General features: G+C 49.8%; 1 protein-coding gene across 1 annotated transcript in view; it reads right to left on the bottom strand.

The window, feature by feature from the left end:
• LOC123769120 (uncharacterized) overlaps positions 1 to 20,892 on the bottom strand; it is a 465,721-nt gene that overhangs the window by 42,839 nt on the left and 401,990 nt on the right. Inside the window, 1 exon segment of the mRNA XM_045760073.2 lies at positions 1,716 to 2,234. Within this exon segment, the coding sequence (XP_045616029.2) occupies positions 1,716 to 2,234 (519 nt within the window).

The raw sequence follows: 20,892 nt of genomic DNA, 5'->3' as shown, positions 1-20,892 counted from the left end.
AAAGATGTTTTCAGTCTTTAAGATAATTTAGGCGTACCTTCATCACAACTAGATACCACTATAACAGCCCAGCCTCCTGTGTTGATAGTACTTACAGTAACGATGAGGACCACAGTATATATACCGATGTACAATGAATTTAGAAAGTAGAAATCTGAACTATTGAGTTGGACAAACCGGAAAACTATTTTTTACTTGTGTTGCTTTGACAAACTAAACTAACCTAACCTTTCTAGGCCTAATACACGATATCTGAGGCCTAATATAGTACATATGTGTACTATACTAGGCCTAGGAATATTTGTTTTTTAGCTTCATTTATTTTAAAAGAATTCCTTACTAGTCAGGATACTACTATCTAAAAGCTAAGAACGTACGAATTCGTGACTATTGACGACTGTCACAATAGGTACTGTCTAAACAGGAGGATGGGTTGAATTTAGACATTATACAAATATCTTGACAAGACACACAACAAAGGAATACACACCAATCTTGGCCGATTAATTAAAGTAGGTCAGAATTACAGTAGGTACAGATAGATGGGATTACATAATGTATCGATAGATGGGCATTACGGCGGGTCTAGATACATGTGAATTGACAGAGGTCTAGAACAGATGAGAATTCCAGTAGGTCACTCTAGACTCTCTAGATAGCTGAGAAATACAGTAGGTCTACATAGCTAAAACTTACAGTAGACCTAAATAGCTGAGAATTACATTAGGTTTAAATAGAAGAATTACCGTCTTAATAGAAGAAATACGGTCAAGAAGGTTGGGAATTACAGGACTAGATAGAGAGGAGTTACAGAAGTACAGACAGAAGAGCATTACATTAGATCTAGATAATTAGAATTACAGTGGGTCTAATATATGAGAATTCTAGTAGGTCTCTAGACAGATGAGAATTACGGTAGGTCAATATAGATGAAAACTACAGGTGCTTATAAATGAAAATTACTGTAGGTCTAGATAGATGAGAATTACTGTAGGTCTAGATAGATGAGAATTACTGTAGGTCTAGATAGATGAGAATTACTGTAGGTCTAGAATAGATGAGAATTACTGTAGGTCTAAATAGATGAGAATTACTGTAGGTCTAGATAGATGAGAATTACTGTAGGTTCTAGATAGATGAGAATTACTGTAGGTCTAGATAGATGAGAATTACTGTAGGTCTAGATAGATGAGAATTACTGTAGGTTTAGATAGATGAGAATTACTGTAGGTCTAGATAGATGAGAACTACTGTAGGTCTAGATAGATGAGAATTACTGTAGGTCTAGATAGATGAGAATTACTGTAGGTCTAGATAGATGAGAACTACTGTAGGTCTAAATAGATGAGAATTACTGTAGGTCTAAATAGATGAGATTTACTGTAGGTCTAAATAGATGAGAATTACTGTAGGTCTAAATAGATGAGAATTACTGTAGGTCTAGATAGATGAAAATTTATTGTAGGTCCAGATAAATGAGAATTACTCCAGGTCTAGATGAGAATTATTGTAGGTCTAGAAAGATGATACCAATCTCAGCTAAATAGTATTGTTAATATTTCTGAAGCAATCAATGAATGTCAGAATCAGGTCCAAACACTAGGAATGATTTTTGCTGTAGGAAATTGATGTCTAATAAAGTTAGTAAATAAAGTGGTTATTTTTGTATTGATGATTTAAGTCCATGTGAGCACAAGAGGGAGAAGTGTGCGGACCTTGTAGAGGAGCCAGGGGGTGCTGGTGGCGGCCACGACGATGATGCCATTGTTATCAGGGTACTGGGAGTCCTCCTCGTCCACAACGTCGTCATCTTCGTCAGGCGGCGCCGAGGGACGAGGTCTGGAGAGCGTCGAGGTTCGACTACCAATGGACCCGCCTACACTCTTCATCCCGCCTCGACCATCGCCTCCGCTCTCGCTGTCACTCGAGCTCTCCGTCGGATTCTTCGCCGATTTCGGGTCGACAATTTTGAGCTTGCGAGGCCCCAGCTGTACGAAGAGCTCGTCGCGAATGGACTGGATTAAGGCCGAGCATGCGGGATCTTCATCGTGGTTGGAAAAGATGGAGTCAACATCGTCCATAAAGACTAGTGACGGGTAGTTGTCTCTGGCTTGCTCAAACAGCTTCCTAACCGCTGGTGCTCCGCGGACCTGGTTGGTGTGGACGCCGTACAGAGGCATCTCGCACACATTGCTCATCTGCTTCACCAGGTAGGTCTTGCCGGCGCCTGGGGGCTGAAACACAAGGAAACACAAATCAGTTTATTTTCCCAGCAGCAAGAACATATTTTAATAAAAGTTACCGTCAATTATGGTGCCTAAATGATACAAACATTAGCTCTAGCATGTTACAGTTTTTTCTACATCTCATAAATCCAATACAAATCACAGTGGTCTTACACTGAATGTCCTTGTAATACAGCTTAGTATTTTGACCTTCACAAAGAAAACACGCAACACCTTATTTTAATAATAATGAAATGGTTTGAAAACAATGATTACAAATATCTGTTACTCAGATCACAGCCTAATCGAAATTCAGACAAGCATGGGTAATAGACCTATGCAGCCAGTCTCAAATACAAGGAGAATTCTGCTAATTATATTTCTGATAAAACAGATTCGCTGTGAACTAATAACCCCAAGACCTCACAGAAATAAATTGGGAATAGGAGAATGCAATGCTAAATAAATGCCTAGAGAAATATAGGGAGAGTGAGGGGTGAGAGAGTGGGGGGGGGGGAGAGAGAGTGGGGGGTGAGGGAGTTGGGGGGGGGTGAGGGAGAGTGGGGGGGTGAAGGAGAGTGGGGGGGTGAAGGAGAGTGGGGAGTGAGAGAGTGGGGGGGGGGGGGGGTTACTAGTTGTGTTGTGTTTTTGCGGGGGTTGAGCTTTGTTCTTTCGGCCCGCCTCTCAACTGTCAATCAACTGTTTACTAACTACTTTTTTTTTCCACACCACACACACCCCAGGAAGCAGCCCGTGACAGCTGACTAACTCCCAGGTACCTATTTACTGCTAGGTAACAGGGGCACTTAGGGTGAAAGAAACTTTGCCCATTTGTTTCTGCCTCGTGCGGGAATCGAACCCGCGCCACAGAATTACGAGTCCTGCGCGCTATCCACCAGGCTACGAGGCCCCTCGTAGGCCTCGAGGTGAGGGGGGTGAGAGTGGGGGGTGAGGGAGAGTGGGGGGTGAGGGAGAGTGGGGGGTGAGGGAGAGTGGGGGGTGAGGGAGAGTGGGGGGGGGGTGAGGGAGAGTGGGGGGGGGTGAGGGAGAGTGGGAGGGGTGAGGGAGAGTGGGAGGGGTGAGGGAGAGTGGGGGGGGTGAGGGAGAGTGGGGGGGTGAGGGAGAGTGGGGGGGTGAGGGAGAGTGGGGGGGTGAGGGAGAGTGGGGGGTGAGGGAGAGTGGGGGGGTGAGGGAGAGTGGGGGGGGTGAGGGAGAGTGGGGGGGTGAGGGAGAGTGGGGGGTGAGGGAGAGTGGGGGGGTGAGGGAGAGTGGGGGGGGTGAGGGAGAGTGGGGGGTGAGGGAGAGTGGGGGGTGAGGGAGAGTGGGGGGTGAGGGAGAGTGGGGGGTGAGGGAGAGTGGGGGGTGAGGGAGAGTGGGGGGGTGAGGGAGAGTGGGGGGGGGTGAGGGAGAGTGGGGGGTGAGGGAGAGTGGGGGGTGAGGGAGAGTGGGGGGGGTGAGGGAGAGTGGGGGGGGGGTGAGGGAGAGTGGGGGGTGAGGGAGAGTGGGGGGGGTGAGGGAGAGTGGGGGGGGGAGAGTGGGGGGGTGAGGGAGAGTGGGGGGGTGAGAGAGAGTGGGGGAGTGAGGGAGAGTGGGGGAGTGAGGGAGAGTGGGGGGGTGAGGGAGAGTGGGGGGTGACTGATAAGTAACACCGGCCAGGCCGGGGTTACCACCAGTGTTGAATAGTTTATCCTTGTCTACCCTGTCAATTCCCCTGAGGATTTTGTAGGTAGTGATCATGTCTCCCCCTCACTCTTCTGTCTTTCAGTGTCGTAAGGTGCATTTCCGGCAGCCTTTCCTCGTAACTCAGTCCTCTTAGTTCTGGGACTCGCCTAGTGGCATATCTGAACTTTTTTCCAGCTTCGTCTTGTGCTTGACAGGGTACGGGCTACATGCTGGGGCCGCATACTCCAGGATTGGTCTTACATATGTGGTGTACAAGGTTCTGAATGATTCCTTACACAGGTTCCTGAACGCTGTTCTGATATTAGCCAGCCTCACATATGTCGCAGACGTGACATATGTGGTGGGGTGCGTGTGTGGGGGGGTGTAGGGGGGGGGGCGAAGTGGTCAACATCGGCACAAATAACATCATTTATAAAGTTGATGACTTAATAATGGTTGCAACAGCTGCCAAACGAAACTCTTAATTATAGAACTCCTCTTACAAGCCGAGCACGCTTCTGGTGCAAGTGTGTGTGATGCGCTGTATTACCCCACACCTGCACCACCAACACCGTCACCACCACCAACACCACCAACACTATCATCCATCACCCTGTCACTCACACCGTATACCAGTTGCTCGCAACAACAGTTTAACAAGACAGAACAGGTCGTGACAGGCATGGTAATGGTGGTGGGCGCCAGCGGGGCAATAGTGTGTGGCGCCACGGGGCTGGCACAGGGGCAGCCACTCCTCCAGTGTTGTCAACCTCTCTAAACTGTCCCAACCTCCCCAGGCCAGGGGGGGGGGCACTCTGTAGTCTGGTTATCTTGAGATGATTTCGGGGCTTAGCGTCCCCGCGGCATGGTCCTCAACCAGGCCTTCTTTTTGTTACACATCGCCAGGAAGCAGCCCGTAGCAGCTGACTAACTCCCAGGTACCTATTTACTGCTAGGGGAACAGAGGCATCACCGTGAAAGAAACTCTGCCCATTTGTTTCCGCCTACACCGGGCATCGAACCCAAAACCTTAGGACTACGAATCCCGAGCGCTGTCCACTCAGCTGTCAGGCCCCCTGGTATACTCTTCCCCCCCCCCCACACACACACACACGGTGCCATACTCTCCCCCCCCCACACACACACACGGTGCCATACTCTCCCCCCCCCCCCCACACACACACGGTGCCATACTCTCCCCCCCCACACACACACACGGTGCCATACTCTCCCCCCCCCCACACACACACGGTGCCATACTCTCCCCCCCCCCCACACACACACGGTGCCATACTCTCTCCCCCCCCCACACACACACACACACACGGTGCCACAGCTGTGAGAGGCCGGGGCTGGAGTACGCAGCTCCTGCATGGAATCCACTTCAACTTCTCGTTTAGAAAGCACACATACGAGCCTGTGACCACTGCAACACGTGTAAACAGGTATTACAGTATAGGTCAAACTAGATTTCACGTTTCTTGTGTTGATGTGACTACTAATAAGCACCTTGCGAGAACCTGGATTGTACCTGGATGGGGTTCTGGGAGTTCTACTACTCCCCAAGCCCGGCCCGAGGCCAGACTTGACTTGTGAGAGTTTGATCCAAATGCTTTTCATTATTTTCATATCAGATATAGACAAAAATACAAGTCACAGATTCGTATCGTCCTTTGCAGATGACACAAAAATCAGCATGAAAATTACCTCTGCTGAAGACACTGAAAAACTACAAGCAGATATTAATAAAGTTTTCGACTCGGCAGCAGAAAATAACATGATGTTTAAAAGTGATAAATTCCAGGTACTCAGGTACGGTAAAAATGAGAACCTTAAACATAATACAGGGTACAAAACACAATCAAATGCGCCCATAGTAGGAAAACAGCATGTAAAGGATTTGGGAATAATGATGTCTGACGACCTAACGTTTAGCGAGCATAACCAAGCAAATATTGCGACAGCCAGAAAAATGATAGGATGGATTACGAGAACTTTCAAATCCAGGGATCCCATCACAATGGTTGTACTCTTCAAGTCACTTGTGTTGTCCCGTCTTGAGTACTGCTCAGTACTCACTTCCCCCTTCAGAGCAGGAGAGATTGCTGAAATAAAAGGAATACAGAGAACATATATGTCATACATAGACGCGATAAAGCATCTATCTTGGTTATCTTGAGATGATTTCGGGGCTTGGTGTCCCCGCGGCCCGGTCCTCGACCAGGCCTCCACCCCCAGGAAGCAGCCCGTAGCGGCTGTCTAACTCTCAGGTACCTATTTACTGCTAGGTAACAGGAGCATCAGGGTAAAAGAAACATTTTGCCCATTTGTCTCCGCCTCCACCGGGGATCGAACCCGGAACCTAAGGACTACGAATCCGAAGCGCTGTCCCCCCAGTTGCCACGCGCCCTAAATTAGACCTAAATTATTGGGATCGTCTCAAAGCTCTCCAAATGTACTCACTAGAAAGGAGACGAGAGAGATATCAAATAATATATACATGGAAAATACTGGAGGGCCAGGTCCCAAATCTACACAGTAAAATAACAACATACTGGAGTGAACGATATGGAAGAAAATGTAGAATAGAACCAGTGAAGAGCAGGGGTACCATAGGCACAATCAGAGAACACTGTATAAACCTCAGAGGTCCGCGGTTGTTCAACGTCCTCCCAGTGAGCATAAGAAATATTGCCGTAACAACCGTGGACATCTTCAAGAAAAAACTAGATAGTTTTCTTCAAGGAGTGCTGGACCAACCGGGCTGTGGTGGGTATGTGGGCCTGCGGGCCGCTCCAAGCAACAGCCTGGTGGACCAAACTCTCACAAGTCAAGCCTGGCCTCGGGCCGGGCTTGGGGAGTAGAAGAACTCCCAGAACCCCATCAAGCAAGTCCACCAGGCTGTTGCTTGGAGCGGCCAGTGGTGGCCGCAAGTGCACACGTCCACCACAGCCTGGTTGGTCCGGCACTTCTTTGCAAAACTATCTAGTTTTCTCTTGAAGATGTCCACGGTTGTTCCGGCAATATTTTCTATACTCGCTGGGAGGATGTTGAACAACCACGGACCTCTGATGTTTATACAGTGTTCTCTGATTGTGCCTCAAATCACTGGTTATATTCTGCACTTTCTTTGAGACGGCCATTTTCATTCTCAGAAGGTCTCTTAGAAATACTGTGCCTCTTCACTGGTTCTATTCTACACTTTCTCTGAGAAGGTCATTTTCTCTGGGTTACCTTGGTTACCAGTCCAGCAGGCCTCCTGGCTGCTGGACTGGTCAACCAGGCTGTTGCACGCGGCTGCTCGCAGCCTGACGTACGAATCACAGCCTGGTTGATCAGGATGTAGCACCATCAAATGTGCGGGATAATCAGAGGGGCGCTAAATATCACCAAGGATGCCAATACGAGAAGATAATCGCATAAGGCGAACCATATCAAAAGTATCCGATTCACCAAGAATTCTATCGAGAGAGAAGTGACCGCGGGGAACGGTCGGGAAGCAAGACACGCTCGTCCTGGAAGTCAGGACATTCAACAAGGATATGCACGACTGTAAGAGGCACAACGCAGTTTGGATAATACGGAGCAGGGCGGCGCTCCATTAAGTGCCCGCGAGTTAAGCTAGTATGGTCAATACGCAACCTCGCCAGGGCCGTTTCCCATCGCCGGATACGGTGGTAGGAGGACGGCCACGAGGACACACTACTCTTAGGAGTACGCAGTTTGTTACCAGTAACAGAAGACCAACAAACCTGCCAACGGGTAAGGATGGAGGAATGAATAACTGGGTAAAAGTCGGAATAAGGAATACCTTTACGGGAGATGGGACAGGAGCGGACAGCTTCCCTGGCGGCAGCATCCGCACGCTCATTTAAAGACACACCAATATGGCTGGGAACCCAGCTAAACTCTACTGACTTAAATTTACTGGAAATAAGAAACAGCCAATGTTGAATCTGGACAACCACCGGATGGAGCGGATTAAAGGCCCCGAGAGCCATGAGGGCACTACGAGAGTCAACGACAACGAACAAAGGAGGATTGACAACGACCGGAACTAAATAAATAATTAAGCGAGTATGAAGACAATGGTGAGGAGGCTAAGAGGAAGCCATCTTGCTGACCAAGAGGAGCAACACGCTACCACAGTCCTCAGAGGTCTCACAAAATTACGAGATAACTTCGGGTCTTACCGAAGATATCTTCGGGTCTTACCTCGACCTCCTCAACCCTCGGGATGTAGTACTTAAGATTGGGTGGTCAAATATGACCAAGATTAGTCTTGGTTATGAGGTATGGGCACCAGCCCTAAAGGGTAGCCGTCTCCACAGTTAAACCACATAACTTGAGCGATTAAATTTTTCTAACATAATCTTTGTTGGAAATTATATTCTAGCTTGTTGGCAGCCTTGTGCACTGTGGATGAGATACGACAGACGATGATTTAACCCAGAAATTACGCCGTAACTATACATGACCACAGTTTCCGAAGGCAGTTCTGATGTTAGCCAGCCTCGAATACGCCGCCGATGTTATTCTTTTTATGTGGACTTCAGGAGAACGGTTTGGTTTGATGTCAACTCCTAGATCTTTCTCTCTGTTCGTTTCATGAAGGACTTCATCTCCCATTCTGTATCCTGTGTCTGGTCTCCTGTTTCCTCCGCCTAGTTTCATTACCTTACATTTACTTGGGTTGAACTTTAGTAGCCATTTGTTGGAGCATTCCTTCAGTTTGTCTAGGTCATCTTGTAGCCTTATACTATCTTCCTCTGTCTTAATCCTCCTCATAATTTTTACATCATCAGCAAACAATGAGAGGAACGGTTCTATACCCTCTGGGAGATCATTTACATATATCAAAAACAGTATAGGTCCAAGGACAGAACCCTGCGGGACTCCACTGGTGACGTCTCGCCACTCAGAGACCTCACCCCTCACAGTGACTCACTGTCGTCTGTTGCTTAGGTACTCCCTTATCCAATGGAATACTTTCCCTTTCACTCCAGCCTGCATCTTCAGTTTATGCACCAGTCTCTGGTGTGGTACTGTATCAAAGGCTTTCTGGCAATCCAAAAATATGTAGTCTGCCCAGCCCTTTCTTTCCTTGCCTAATTTTTGTTGCCTGGTCATCAAAATTAATTAATCCTGTGAGGCAGGACTTGCCATCCCAGAACCCATGCTGATGTTGTGTTACAAAGTTCCTTTGCTCCAGATGTTCCACTAGCTTTTTTTGCACAATCTTCTCCAGTCAACTTGCATGGTATGCAAGTTAGGGACACTGGCTTGTACTTCAGTGCCTCCTGTCTATCCTTTATATTGGGACTACATTAGCCGTCTTCCAAATTTTTGGCAGTTCACCTATTATCAGTGATTTGCTATACACTATGGAGAGTGGCAGACACAGTGCTTCTGCTACTTCCTTTAGTATCCATGGATGAAAGTCCATCCGGGCCTATAGCCTTTGTCACATCCAACTCTAGCAAAAGCTTCCTTACATCCCCACTGGTAATCCCAAACTTCTCTAGTGGTGCCTGGTTAACTATTCCCTCTCTTATCTCTGGAACTTCTCCTTGCTCCCTCCCTGTGAAGACCTCCTGGAATTTCTTATTCACTTCAGAGTGAGTGAGTGAGTGAGTGAGTGAGTGAGTGTGTGTGTGTGTGTGTGTGTACTCACCTAATTGTGCTCACCTAATTGTGCTTGCGGGGGTTGAGCTTTGGCTCTTTGGTCCCGCCTCTCAACTGTCAATCAACTGGTGTACAGATTCCTGAGCCTACTGGGCTCTATCATACCTACATTTGAAACTGTGTATGGAGTCAGCCTCCACCACATCACTTCCTAGTGCATTCCATTTATTAACTACTCTGACACTGAAAAAATTCTTTCTAACGTCTCTGTGGCTCATCTGGGTACTAAGTTTCCACCTGTGTCCCCTTGTTCGTGTCCCACCCGTGCTGAAGAGTTTGTCTTTGTCCACCCTGTCAATTCCCCTGAGAATTTTGTAGGTGGTTATCATGTCTCCCCTTACTCTTCTGTTTTCCAGGGATGTGAGGTTCAGCTCCTTTAGCCTTTCCTCGTAGCTCAATCCTCTCAGTTCCGGGACGAGCCTGGTGGCATACCGCTGAATCTTCTCTAACTTTGTCTTGTGTTTAACTAGGTATGGACTCCAGGCTGGAGCTGCATACTCCAGGATTGGTCTTATTGTGTGTGTGTGTGTGTGTGTGTGTGTGTGTGTGTGTGTGTGTGTGTGTGTGTGTGTGTGTGTGTGTGTGTGTGTGTGTGTGTGTGTGTGTCACGCTTGACAGCCACGGAGCTCAGAGCCAGCCTCTCCCCCCCCCACACACACACTCTCGTCATAATTGGAACAGCAAGCGAAGCTCTCCCTGTGAGTCACGTTGTGGGCCCCAAACAGTCCATGGACGTTCGCTCCATATTTATCCTATCCACTTACACATAGTTTACACAATGCTGAGATATAGCCTCAAAATGCCTCTTGCCGCAGGAGTGGCAGACGGTGCCCGAGGTTATGGAGGCCCTGCACCACCACCACCAGGAGCTGAGGTGGTGGCCCCCCCTGGCGGCCGTCGCCTGAGCCAGGGGGGGGGGGGCCTCCCACACGATCTCCAGCATCGTGCTTGCTCTTGTGAAGTAATCAGAGACGTGGTCGCTGACCTCAGCGGGAGAGCTTGCTGCCTCCAGGTACGACTAAGGCCGTTATCATGCGCAATACTGCACTTATTATGCACCCCCATGACCAGCCTGTGGGTGGTGGTGGACCCCATGACCAGCCTGTGGGTGGTGGTGGACCCCATGACCAGCCTGTGGGTGGTGGTGGACCCCATGACCAGCCTGTGGGTGGTGGTGGACCCCATGACCAGCCTGTGGGTGGTGGTGGACCCCATGACCAGCCTGTGGGTGGTGGTGGACCCCATGGCCACTCTGTGGGTGGTGGTGGACCCCATGACCACTCTGTGGGTGGTGGTGGACCCCATGACCAGCCTGTGGGTGGTGGTGGACCCCATGACCAGCCTGTGGGTGGTGGTGGACCCCATGACCAGCCTGTGGGTGGTGGTGGACCCCATGACCAGCCTGTGGGTGGTGGTGGACCCCATGACCAGCCTGTGGGTGGTGGTGGACCCCATGACCAGCCTGGGGGGTGGTGGACCCCTGAAAAGGCCTGTGTGGTGGTGGTGGTGGACCCCATGACCAGCCTGTGGGTGGTAGTGGACCCCATGACCACTCTGTGGGTGGTGGTGGACCCCATGACCAGCCTGTGGGTGGTGGTGGACCCCATGACCAGCCTGTGGGTGGTGGTGGACCCCATGGCCAGCCTGTGGGTGGTAGTGGACCCCATGACCAGCCTGTGGGTGGTAGTGGACCCCATGACCAGCCTGTGGGTGGTGGTGGACCCCATGACCAGCCTGTGGGTGGTGGTGGACCCCATGACCAGCCTGTGGGTGGTGGTGGACCCCATGACCAGCCTGTGGGTGGTAGTGGACCCCATGGCCAGCCTGTGGGTGGTGGTGGACCCCATGACCAGCCTGTGGGTGGTGGTGGACCCCATGGCCACTCTGTGGGTGGTGGTGGACCCCATGACCACTCTGTGGGTGGTGGTGGACCCCATGGCCAGCCTGTGGGTGGTGGTGGACCCCATGACCAGCCTGTGGGTGGTGGTGGACCCCATGACCAGCCTGTGGGTGGTAGTGGACCCCATGGCCAGCCTGTGAGTGGTGGTGGACCCCATGACCAGCCTGTGGGTGGTGGTGGACCCCATGACCACTCTGTGGGTGGTGGTGGACCCCATGGCCAGCCTGTGGGTGGTGGTGGACCCAATGACCAGCCTGTGGGTGGTGGTGGACCCCATGACCACTCTGTGGGTGGTGGTGGACCCCATGACCACTCTGTGGGTGGTGGTGGACCCCATGGCCAGCCTGTGGGTGGTGGTGGACCCCATGACCAGCCTGTGGGTGGTGGTGGACCCCATGACCACTCTGTGGGTGGTGGTGGACCCCATGACCACTCTGTGGGTGGTGGTGGACCCCATGGCCAGCCTGTGGGTGGTGGTGGACCCCATGACCAGCCTGTGGGTGGTGGTGGACCCCATGACCAGCCTGTGGGTGGTGGTGGACCCCATGACCACTCTGTGGGTGGTGGTGGACCCCATGGCCAGCCTGTGGGTGGTGGTGGACCCCATGACCAGCCTGTGGGTGGTGGTGGACCCCATGGCCAGCCTGTGGGTGGTGGTGGACCCCATGGCCAGCCTGTGGGTGGTGGTGGACCCCATGACCAGCCTGTGGGTGGTAGTGGACCCCATGACCAGCCTGTGGGTGGTGGTGGACCCCATGGCCAGCCTGTGGGTGGTGGTGGACCCCATGGCCACTCTGTGGGTGGTGGTGGACCCCATGACCAGCCTGTGGGTGGTGGTGGACCCCATGGCCACTCTGTGGGTGGTGGTGGACCCCATGACCAGCCTGTGGGTGGTGGTGGACCCCATGACCAGCCTGTGGGTGGTGGTGGACCCCATGGCCAGCCTGTGGGTGGTGGTGGACCCCATGGCCAGCCTGTGGGTGGTGGTGGACCCCATGGCCAGCCTGTGGGTGGTGGTGGACCCCATGACCAGCCTGTGGGTGGTGGTGGACCCCATGGCCAGCCTGTGGGTGGTGGTGGACCCCATGACCAGCCTGTGGGTGGTAGTGGACCCCATGACCAGCCTGTGGGTGGTAGTGGACCCCATGACCAGCCTGTGGGTGGTGGTGGACCCCATGGCCAGCCTGTGGGTGGTGGTGGACCCCATGACCAGCCTGTGGGTGGTAGTGGACCCCATGACCAGCCTGTGGGTGGTGGTGGACCCCATGGCCACTCTGTGGGTGGTGGTGGACCCCATGACCAGCCTGTGGGTGGTGGTGGACCCCATGACCAGCCTGTGGGTGGTAGTGGACCCCATGGCCAGCCTGTGGGTGGTAGTGGACCCCATGACCAGCCTGTGAGTGGTGGTGGACCCCATGACCAGCCTGTGGGTGGTAGTGGACCCCATGACCAGCCTGTGGGTGGTGGTGGACCCCATGGCCAGCCTGTGGGTGGTAGTGGACCCCATGGCCAGCCTGTGGGTGGTGGTGGACCCCATGGCCAGCCTGTGGGTGGTAGTGGACCCCATGGCCAGCCTGTGGGTGGTGGTGGACCCCATGACCAGCCTGTGAGTGGTGGTGGACCCCATGGCCAGCCTGTGGGTGGTAGTGGACCCCATGACCAGCCTGTGGGTGGTGGTGGACCCCATGGCCAGCCTGTGGGTGGTAGTGGACCCCATGGCCAGCCTGTGGGTGGTGGTGGACCCCATGGCCAGCCTGTGGGTGGTGGTGGACCCCATGGCCAGCCTGTGGGTGGTGGTGGACCCCATGGCCAGCCTGTGGGTGGTAGTGGACCCCATGACCAGCCTGTGGGTGGTGGTGGACCCCATGGCCAGCCTGTGGGTGGTAGTGGACCCCATGACCAGCCTGTGGGTGGTGGTGGACCCCATGGCCAGCCTGTGGGTGGTAGTGGACCCCATGACCAGCCTGTGGGTGGTGGTGGACCCCATGGCCAGCCTGTGGGTGGTAGTGGACCCCATGGCCAGCCTGTGGGTGGTGGTGGACCCCATGGCCAGCCTGTGGGTGGTGGTGGACCCCATGGCCAGCCTGTGGGTGGTGGTGGACCCCATGGCCAGCCTGTGGGTGGTAGTGGACCCCATGACCAGCCTGATACATGGGAGGTAGAGTACTGTCACAGGCAGGACAGAGTTGACCCCCATTGCCCATCTTAAGGAAGGATCAGCTCTTCTTGTGATGCCAATGAAATCTGAAATAAGATTTTTGTATTCCATGGAGTTATTGAACAGTTTTCACCTTTCCCATCTGACTTCTAAAAGCATTGAATGGGGTCTTGTTATCTCTATAACTAAATCCAGTGTTCTCCATCCCAAAGAGAAAACTCATGTCCCTATAGCTTTCAAGGTCAACAGCCAGAACATTGAAACGTGTAGGCAGCACAAATACCTTGGAGTTGGTATTAACAGTAACATTGTAAATGATCTACACCGTAGGTTAAAAGAAAGACTAAAACCATTGAGAACACTTACTGGTAAGAATATTGGTATCAATATTAAATATGCTAGACTATTCTATATGATGTTTGTTAGATCTCTCGTTGATTATAATGCTCTGCACTTAATTAATTTCCCATCCTCTGTGTTGGACAAACTTGAAGTAATACAGAACGAGGCCATGAGGATAATTCTTGGTGCCCCAAGATGCACAAGAATCATCAACATGAGGGAAGAACTGAAGTTTCCAACCATACTAGAGAGAATAATGCAAGTTAACACTACCTTCTGTCTTAAAGTCATGAGAGATCCTACATCTCCTGCATTGCTCAGAGACAAATTATTTAGTGCTGTTAACACCCTTTTGACTGGTGCCGACATACCAACTCACTCCTTTTATGATAATTGGCTGAGAAACAATGCTTACAATCTCATTAAACTTAACATTCCTTTTAAGTGCAATCTACCTGTCTCTGATATTACTCTTTATCTGTACCCCACCATTCAAGTATCATACACACCTGTCACCAAGAAAGATAATGAGAATCTTGCTCTACTCAAAGCTGTCACTCTTGAAACAATTGCCTCCTCCATCGAGAGTCTAAGATCTCACGAGCACTGTGTCTACACCGACGGCTCAGTCCAGTCTTCTACTGGACGGACTGCAGCGGCATGTAGGTTTTATAGAAATAATATCTGCACAAAGTCTGTCAGTGTCAGGCTAAACAACTGGCTGACCTCCACACAAGCAGAACTAGCAGCATTACATTTAGCAACCAGCACATTAAAAAATATTGGAGGAGGAATAATATTCTGCGATTCAAAGTCTGCTCTTCAAGCAATCGAAAACTTCTCTTGGAAGATCGACAGCAAGAACCTAATACTCCCAATTATAAATGACCTAATTGATGCACAGAGTAAAGGGTCTCGAATCTCCTTTGTATGGATACCTTCACACATAAATATAACCCATCATAATGAGACAGACATTGCAGCCAAATTAGCGTGTAACAAGTTTGAAGTTGAATTAGATCTAGGTATCCCCATCTCTGCTGTCAAAACTGTATTGGTCCAAACATTCAGATCTGATAGGAAAGAACTTACTGACTCCCAACGACCTGAAAGTACTAGTATAAAAAGCTATGATTTGTTCAGATCTGAAACCTACATCTATGGACAGCACAAAACGTCCACTAGACTGTGCGACACAGTGGTTGCAAGGATCAGGTTGGGTTACCGTTACCTGTGGCAGGTGGCTGCAGGTGACGGGTCTCCCAATCCTGAGCACTCCAGTTGCAAACTCTGTGAGCAGGAACTACGGCATGATCTCCCGCACTACATCACTGAATGCCCAGTTATTAGACCTTTCAGACCAGTTGGCATGAGGTACCTGGAGCTTTGCAATTACTTTATTCACTCTCGTATTCTTGAAGATATCCTCACAGTATACCCAAAATTTGCCAGTGCAGGCTATTAAACACATGGCCCTGTATGACTAACCATCCTGCGAGATGGGGACTTGTATTACCACTGCTACCTTATTCAATCTTGTGTTGTTGATATCCTCAAAATGCATCCGGAGTCTGCCAGTGCAGACCGCTTATCACATGTCTCTGTATGACTAACCATCCTGTGTGATGGGGATTTTATAGCATCACCTAGTTAGCTTTTTTGACACACTGTACTCCACTTCATATAGTCTAGGGTAGCTGCACTAATGCAGATGTACCTCATAACTTAATAAAAAAAAAAAAAACCCCATCTGACTCCCAACGACCTGAAAGTACTAGTATAAAAAGCTATGATTTGTTCAGATCTGAAACCTACATCTATGGGCAGCACAAAACGTCCACTAGACTGTGCGACACAGTGGTTGCAAGGATCAGGTTGGGTTACCGTTACCTGTGGCAGGTGGCTGCAGGTGACGGGTCTCCCAATCCTGAGCACTCCAGTTGCAAACTCTGTGAGCAGGAACTACGGCACGATCTCCCGCACTACATCACTGAATGCCCAGTTATTAGACCTTTCAGACCAGTTGGCATGAGGTACCTGGAGCTTTGCAATTACTTTATTCACTCTCGTATTCTTGAAGATATCCTCACAGTATACCCAAAATTTGCCAGTGCAGGCTATTAAACACGTGGCTCTGTATGACTAACCATCCTGCGAGATGGGGACTTGTATTACCACTGCTACCTTATTCAATCTTGTGTTGTTGATATCCTCAAAATGCATCCGGAGTCTGCCAGTGCAGACCGCTTATCACACGCCTCTGTATGACTAACCATCCTGTGTGATGGGGATTTTTTAGCATCACCTAGTTAGCTTTTTTGACACGCTGTACTCCACTTCATATTGTCTAGGGTAGCTGCACTAATGCAGATGTACCTAATATGTTAATAAAAAAAAAAAAAAATCCCATCCGATCTTTCACACAACGTAACGACAACGTTTCTTAACAACGTTGTTACAATGTTGCATCAAAGTAACAACAGTCTAAGTATTTATCTATCAGTATTTACCTGTTTTAACAGTAGGGGGGGGGGGGAGGTGAGGCCTGATTCCTTATGCTCCGCCAGATAGATTTGTTGTACCAGTCGTGTTCCAGTTTAACTATTTAGACGTCCAAAGTCATCGTCGAACCTGGTTTTAAAGTTGTGGATGGAGGTGGCTTTCACCTTGCGGTTACCTTACGATGATTTCGGTGCTCAACGTCCCCCGCGGTCAATTCCTCAACCAGGCCTCCTGGTTGCTGGACTTGTCAACCAGACTGTTGGAGGTAGCTGCTCGCAGCCTGACGTATGAATCACAGCCTGGTTGATCAGGTATCCTTTGGAGGTGTTTATCCAGTTCTCTCTTGAACACTGTGAGGGGTCTGCCAGTTATGCCCCTTATGTGTAGTGGAAGCGTGTTGAACAGTCTCGGGCCTCTGATGTTGATAGTTCTCTCTTGAACACTGTGAGGGGTCGGCCAGTTATGTCCCTTATGTGTAGTGGAAGCGTGTTGAACAGTCTCGGGCCTCTGATGTTGATAGTTCTCTCTCAGAGTACCTGTTGCACCTCTGCTCTTCAACGGGGGTATTCTGCACATCCTGCCATGTCTCCTGGTCTCATGTGATGTTTTTTGTGTGTTCAGATTTGAAACCAGTCCCTCTAATATCTTACATCTGTAGATTATTATGTATCTTTCTCGCCTGCGCTCTAGAGAATACAGATTTATAACTTTTAGTCGGTCCCAATAATTATGATAACTTATAGAGTGGATTCTAGCGGTAAAGGATCTTTGCACGCTCTCAGGTCAGCAATTTCTCCGGCTGTGAATGGGGCTGTTAGAGTGCAACAATATTCCACCCTAGAGAGCACTAGTGTCTTGAAAAGTATCATTGGTATGTCATCCCTTGTTTGGAAGGTCCTTGTTACCCAACCTTTGGGTAACAAGGACTTGTTACTTACAAGTTACTTGTAAGTAACTTTCTTAGTTAATATTCTTGCAGCCGTGACAGCTAATGGTGTTTTGTAAAGGTGTTCTGTTCTGTGTTCTGCCTTATGACATGATTATTCTTAGGTAATTAACATTGCTTTTTCGTTCTATAGTGTGATTTGATTCCGTTTTATATATGGTTTCCGTGTTAAATTTAATTTTTTTCCGTATCGCAGCAGCTGGAACTTATTTTCATTAAACATCATCATATTATGTGGCCCATTGAAAGACCTGATTTACATCCGATTGGAGATTTGTTATGTCTACTCGCATGAAAATCTTAGTGTCATCTGCAAATGATGATACAGTGCTGTAGTTTGTATCCTTATCTATGTCTGATATTAGGATGAGAAACAGTACCGAAGCAAGCACAGTACATTGGGGGACTGAGCTTTTCACAGTAGATGACCCGGATTGTACTGTGTAGACTATTACACTCTGCGTTCTGTTGGTTAAGAAGTTGAAGATCCATCTTCCTACTTTGGCAGTAATTCCTTTTGCAAACATTTTGTGCACAATAACACCATGGTCACATTTGTGGAAAGCTTTTACAAAGTCTGTGTATATTATATCTGCGTTTTGCTTGTCTTCCATGGCACCTGAGGCCATTAGTGATCTAGCAACTATGAAAGGCAGGAGCGCCATGTTCTGAACCCGTGTTGTCCGGGGTTATGTAGATGTTGATTTCATGTGAATCTTCTTTCATAGCACTCTTTCAAAGATTTGTATGATGTGTGAGGTTAGAGCTATTGGTAAAAACAAAATTGTATCTGCTTTACTCTAACTCCTTTGTTAAGAGGCGCGATCTCCGCTGTTCTAAGTACGTCAGGGATGACGCCAGTATCTGGGCTCCGTCTCTAAAAGATGTTTAGGGCCTGTGATAGTGGCCTCCTGGTCGTCGACCAGGAGGCCTGGTCGACGACCGGGCCGCGGGGACGCTAAGCCCCGGAAGCACCTCAAGGTAACCTCAAGGTGGTGTTTTGCACTGCTTGATGAATATAGAATTCCAGGAGTCTGGTCCTGGTGCAGAGTGCATGGGCGTGCTGTCTTTGGCTACTTCAAAGTCCAGTGGGGTTAGGGGTGACAGCTGATATGTGGTTCCATATTGGTGTTCCATTCATAAAGAGTTCATTTGTATCATTGATCTTTAATGTGGTCAGGGGTTCACTGAACAGAATCGTACTGAAGCCACAGTATTTCACTCATTTCTTTGTTATCATCTGTGAAAGTTCCATCACCTTTGCGCAAGGGCCCCAATGCTGGCTGCAGTTTTTGTTCTTGATTTTGCATACGAGAGAAAAAGTATTTAAGGTTTTTCTCTATTTCACTTGTGGTCTTTTGCTCCATTTGTCTCTCTTGGATTTTATATGATTCTCTCAGCTTCAGCTCCAGCATTTCCCTACACAACCTTCCCTACACAGCCTTCCCTACACAGCCTTCCCTACACAACCTTCCCTACACAACCTTCCCTACACAGCCTTCCCTACACAGCCTTCCCTACACAACCTTCCCTACACAACCTTCCCTACACAACCTTCCCTACAAAGCCTTCCCTACACAGCCTTCCCTACACAGCCTTCCCTACACAACCTTCCCTACACAACCTTCCCTACACAACCTTCCCTACACACCCTTCCCTACACAACCTTCCCTACACAACCTTCCCTACACACCATTCCCTACACACCCTTCCCTACACAACCTTCCCTACACAGCCTTCCCTACACAACCATCCCTACACAACCTTCCCTACACAACCTTCCCTACACAACCTTCCCTACACAACCTTCCCTACACAACCTTCCCTACACAACCTTCCCTACACACCCTTCCCCACACAACCTTCCCTACACAACCTTCCCTACACACCCTTCCCCACACAACCTTCCCTACACAACCATCCCTACACAACCTTCCCTACACAACCTTCCCTACACAACCTTCCCTACACAACCTTCCCTACACAACCTTCCCTACACAGCCTTCCCTACACAACCTTCCCTACACAACCTTCCCTACACAACCTTCCCCACACAACCTTCCCTACACAACCTTCCCTACACAGCCTTCCCTACACAACCTTCCCTACACAACCTTCCCTACACAGCCTTCCCTACACAACCTTCCCTACACAGCCTTCCCTACACAGCCTTCCCTACACAGCCTTCCCTACACAGCCTTCCCTACACAACCTTCCCTACACAACCTTCCCTACACAACCTTCCCTACACAGCCTTCCCTACACAGCCTTCCCTACACAGCCTTCCCTACACAACCTTCCCTACACAACCTTCCCTACACAACCTTCCCTACACACCCTTCCCTACACAACCTTCCCTACACAACCTTCCCTACACACCATTCCCTACACACCCTTCCCTACACACCCTTCCCTACACAACCTTCCCTACACAGCCTTCCCTACACAGCCTTCCCTACACAACCATCCCTACACAACCTTCCCTACACAACCTTCCCTACACAACCTTCCCTACACAACCTTCCCTACACAACCTTCCCTACACAACCTTCCCTACACAACCTTCCCTACACAACCTTCCCCACACAACCTTCCCTACACAACCTTCCCTACACAACCTTCCCCACACAACCTTCCCCACACAACCTTCCCTACACAACCTTCCCTACACAACCATCCCTACACAACCTTCCCTACACAACCTTCCCTACACAACCTTCCCTACACAACCTTCCCTACACAACCTTCCCCACACAACCTTCCCTACACAACCTTCCCTACACAACCTTCCCTACACAACCATCCCTACACAACCTTCCCTACACAACCTTCCCTACACAACCTTCCCTACACAGCCTTCCCTACACAACCATCCCTACACAACCTTCCCTACACAACCTTCCCTACACAACCTTCCCTACACAGCCTTCCCTACACAACCATCCCTACACAGCCTTCCCTACACAACCATCCCTACACAACCTTCCCTACACAACCTTCCCTACACAGCCTTCCCTACACAACCATCCCTACACAACCTTCCCTACACAACCTTCCCTACACAACCTTCCCTACACAACCATCCCTACACAACCTTCCCTACACAACCTTCCCTACACAACCTTCCCTACACAGCCTTCCCTACACAACCATCCCTACACAGCCTTCCCTACACAACCATCCCTACACAACCTTCCCTACACAACCTTCCCTACACAGCCTTCCCTACACAACCATCCCTACACAACCTTCCCTACACAACCTTCCCTACACAGCCTTCCCTACACAACCATCCCTACACAACCTTCCCTACACAACCTTCCCTACACAACCTTCCCTACACACCCTTCCCTACACAACCTTCCCTACACAGCCTTCCCTACACAACCATCCCTACACAACCTTCCCTACACAACCTTCCCTACACAGCCTTCCCTACACAACCATCCCTACACAACCTTCCCTACACAAC

Source organism: Procambarus clarkii, chromosome 86 (assembly GCF_040958095.1).
Source record: "Procambarus clarkii isolate CNS0578487 chromosome 86, FALCON_Pclarkii_2.0, whole genome shotgun sequence".
Taxonomy (NCBI): Eukaryota; Metazoa; Arthropoda; class Malacostraca; order Decapoda; family Cambaridae; genus Procambarus; species Procambarus clarkii.
The sequence above is the reverse complement of the archived record's forward strand: the minus strand, read 5'-3'. Positions and strand labels throughout refer to the sequence as shown.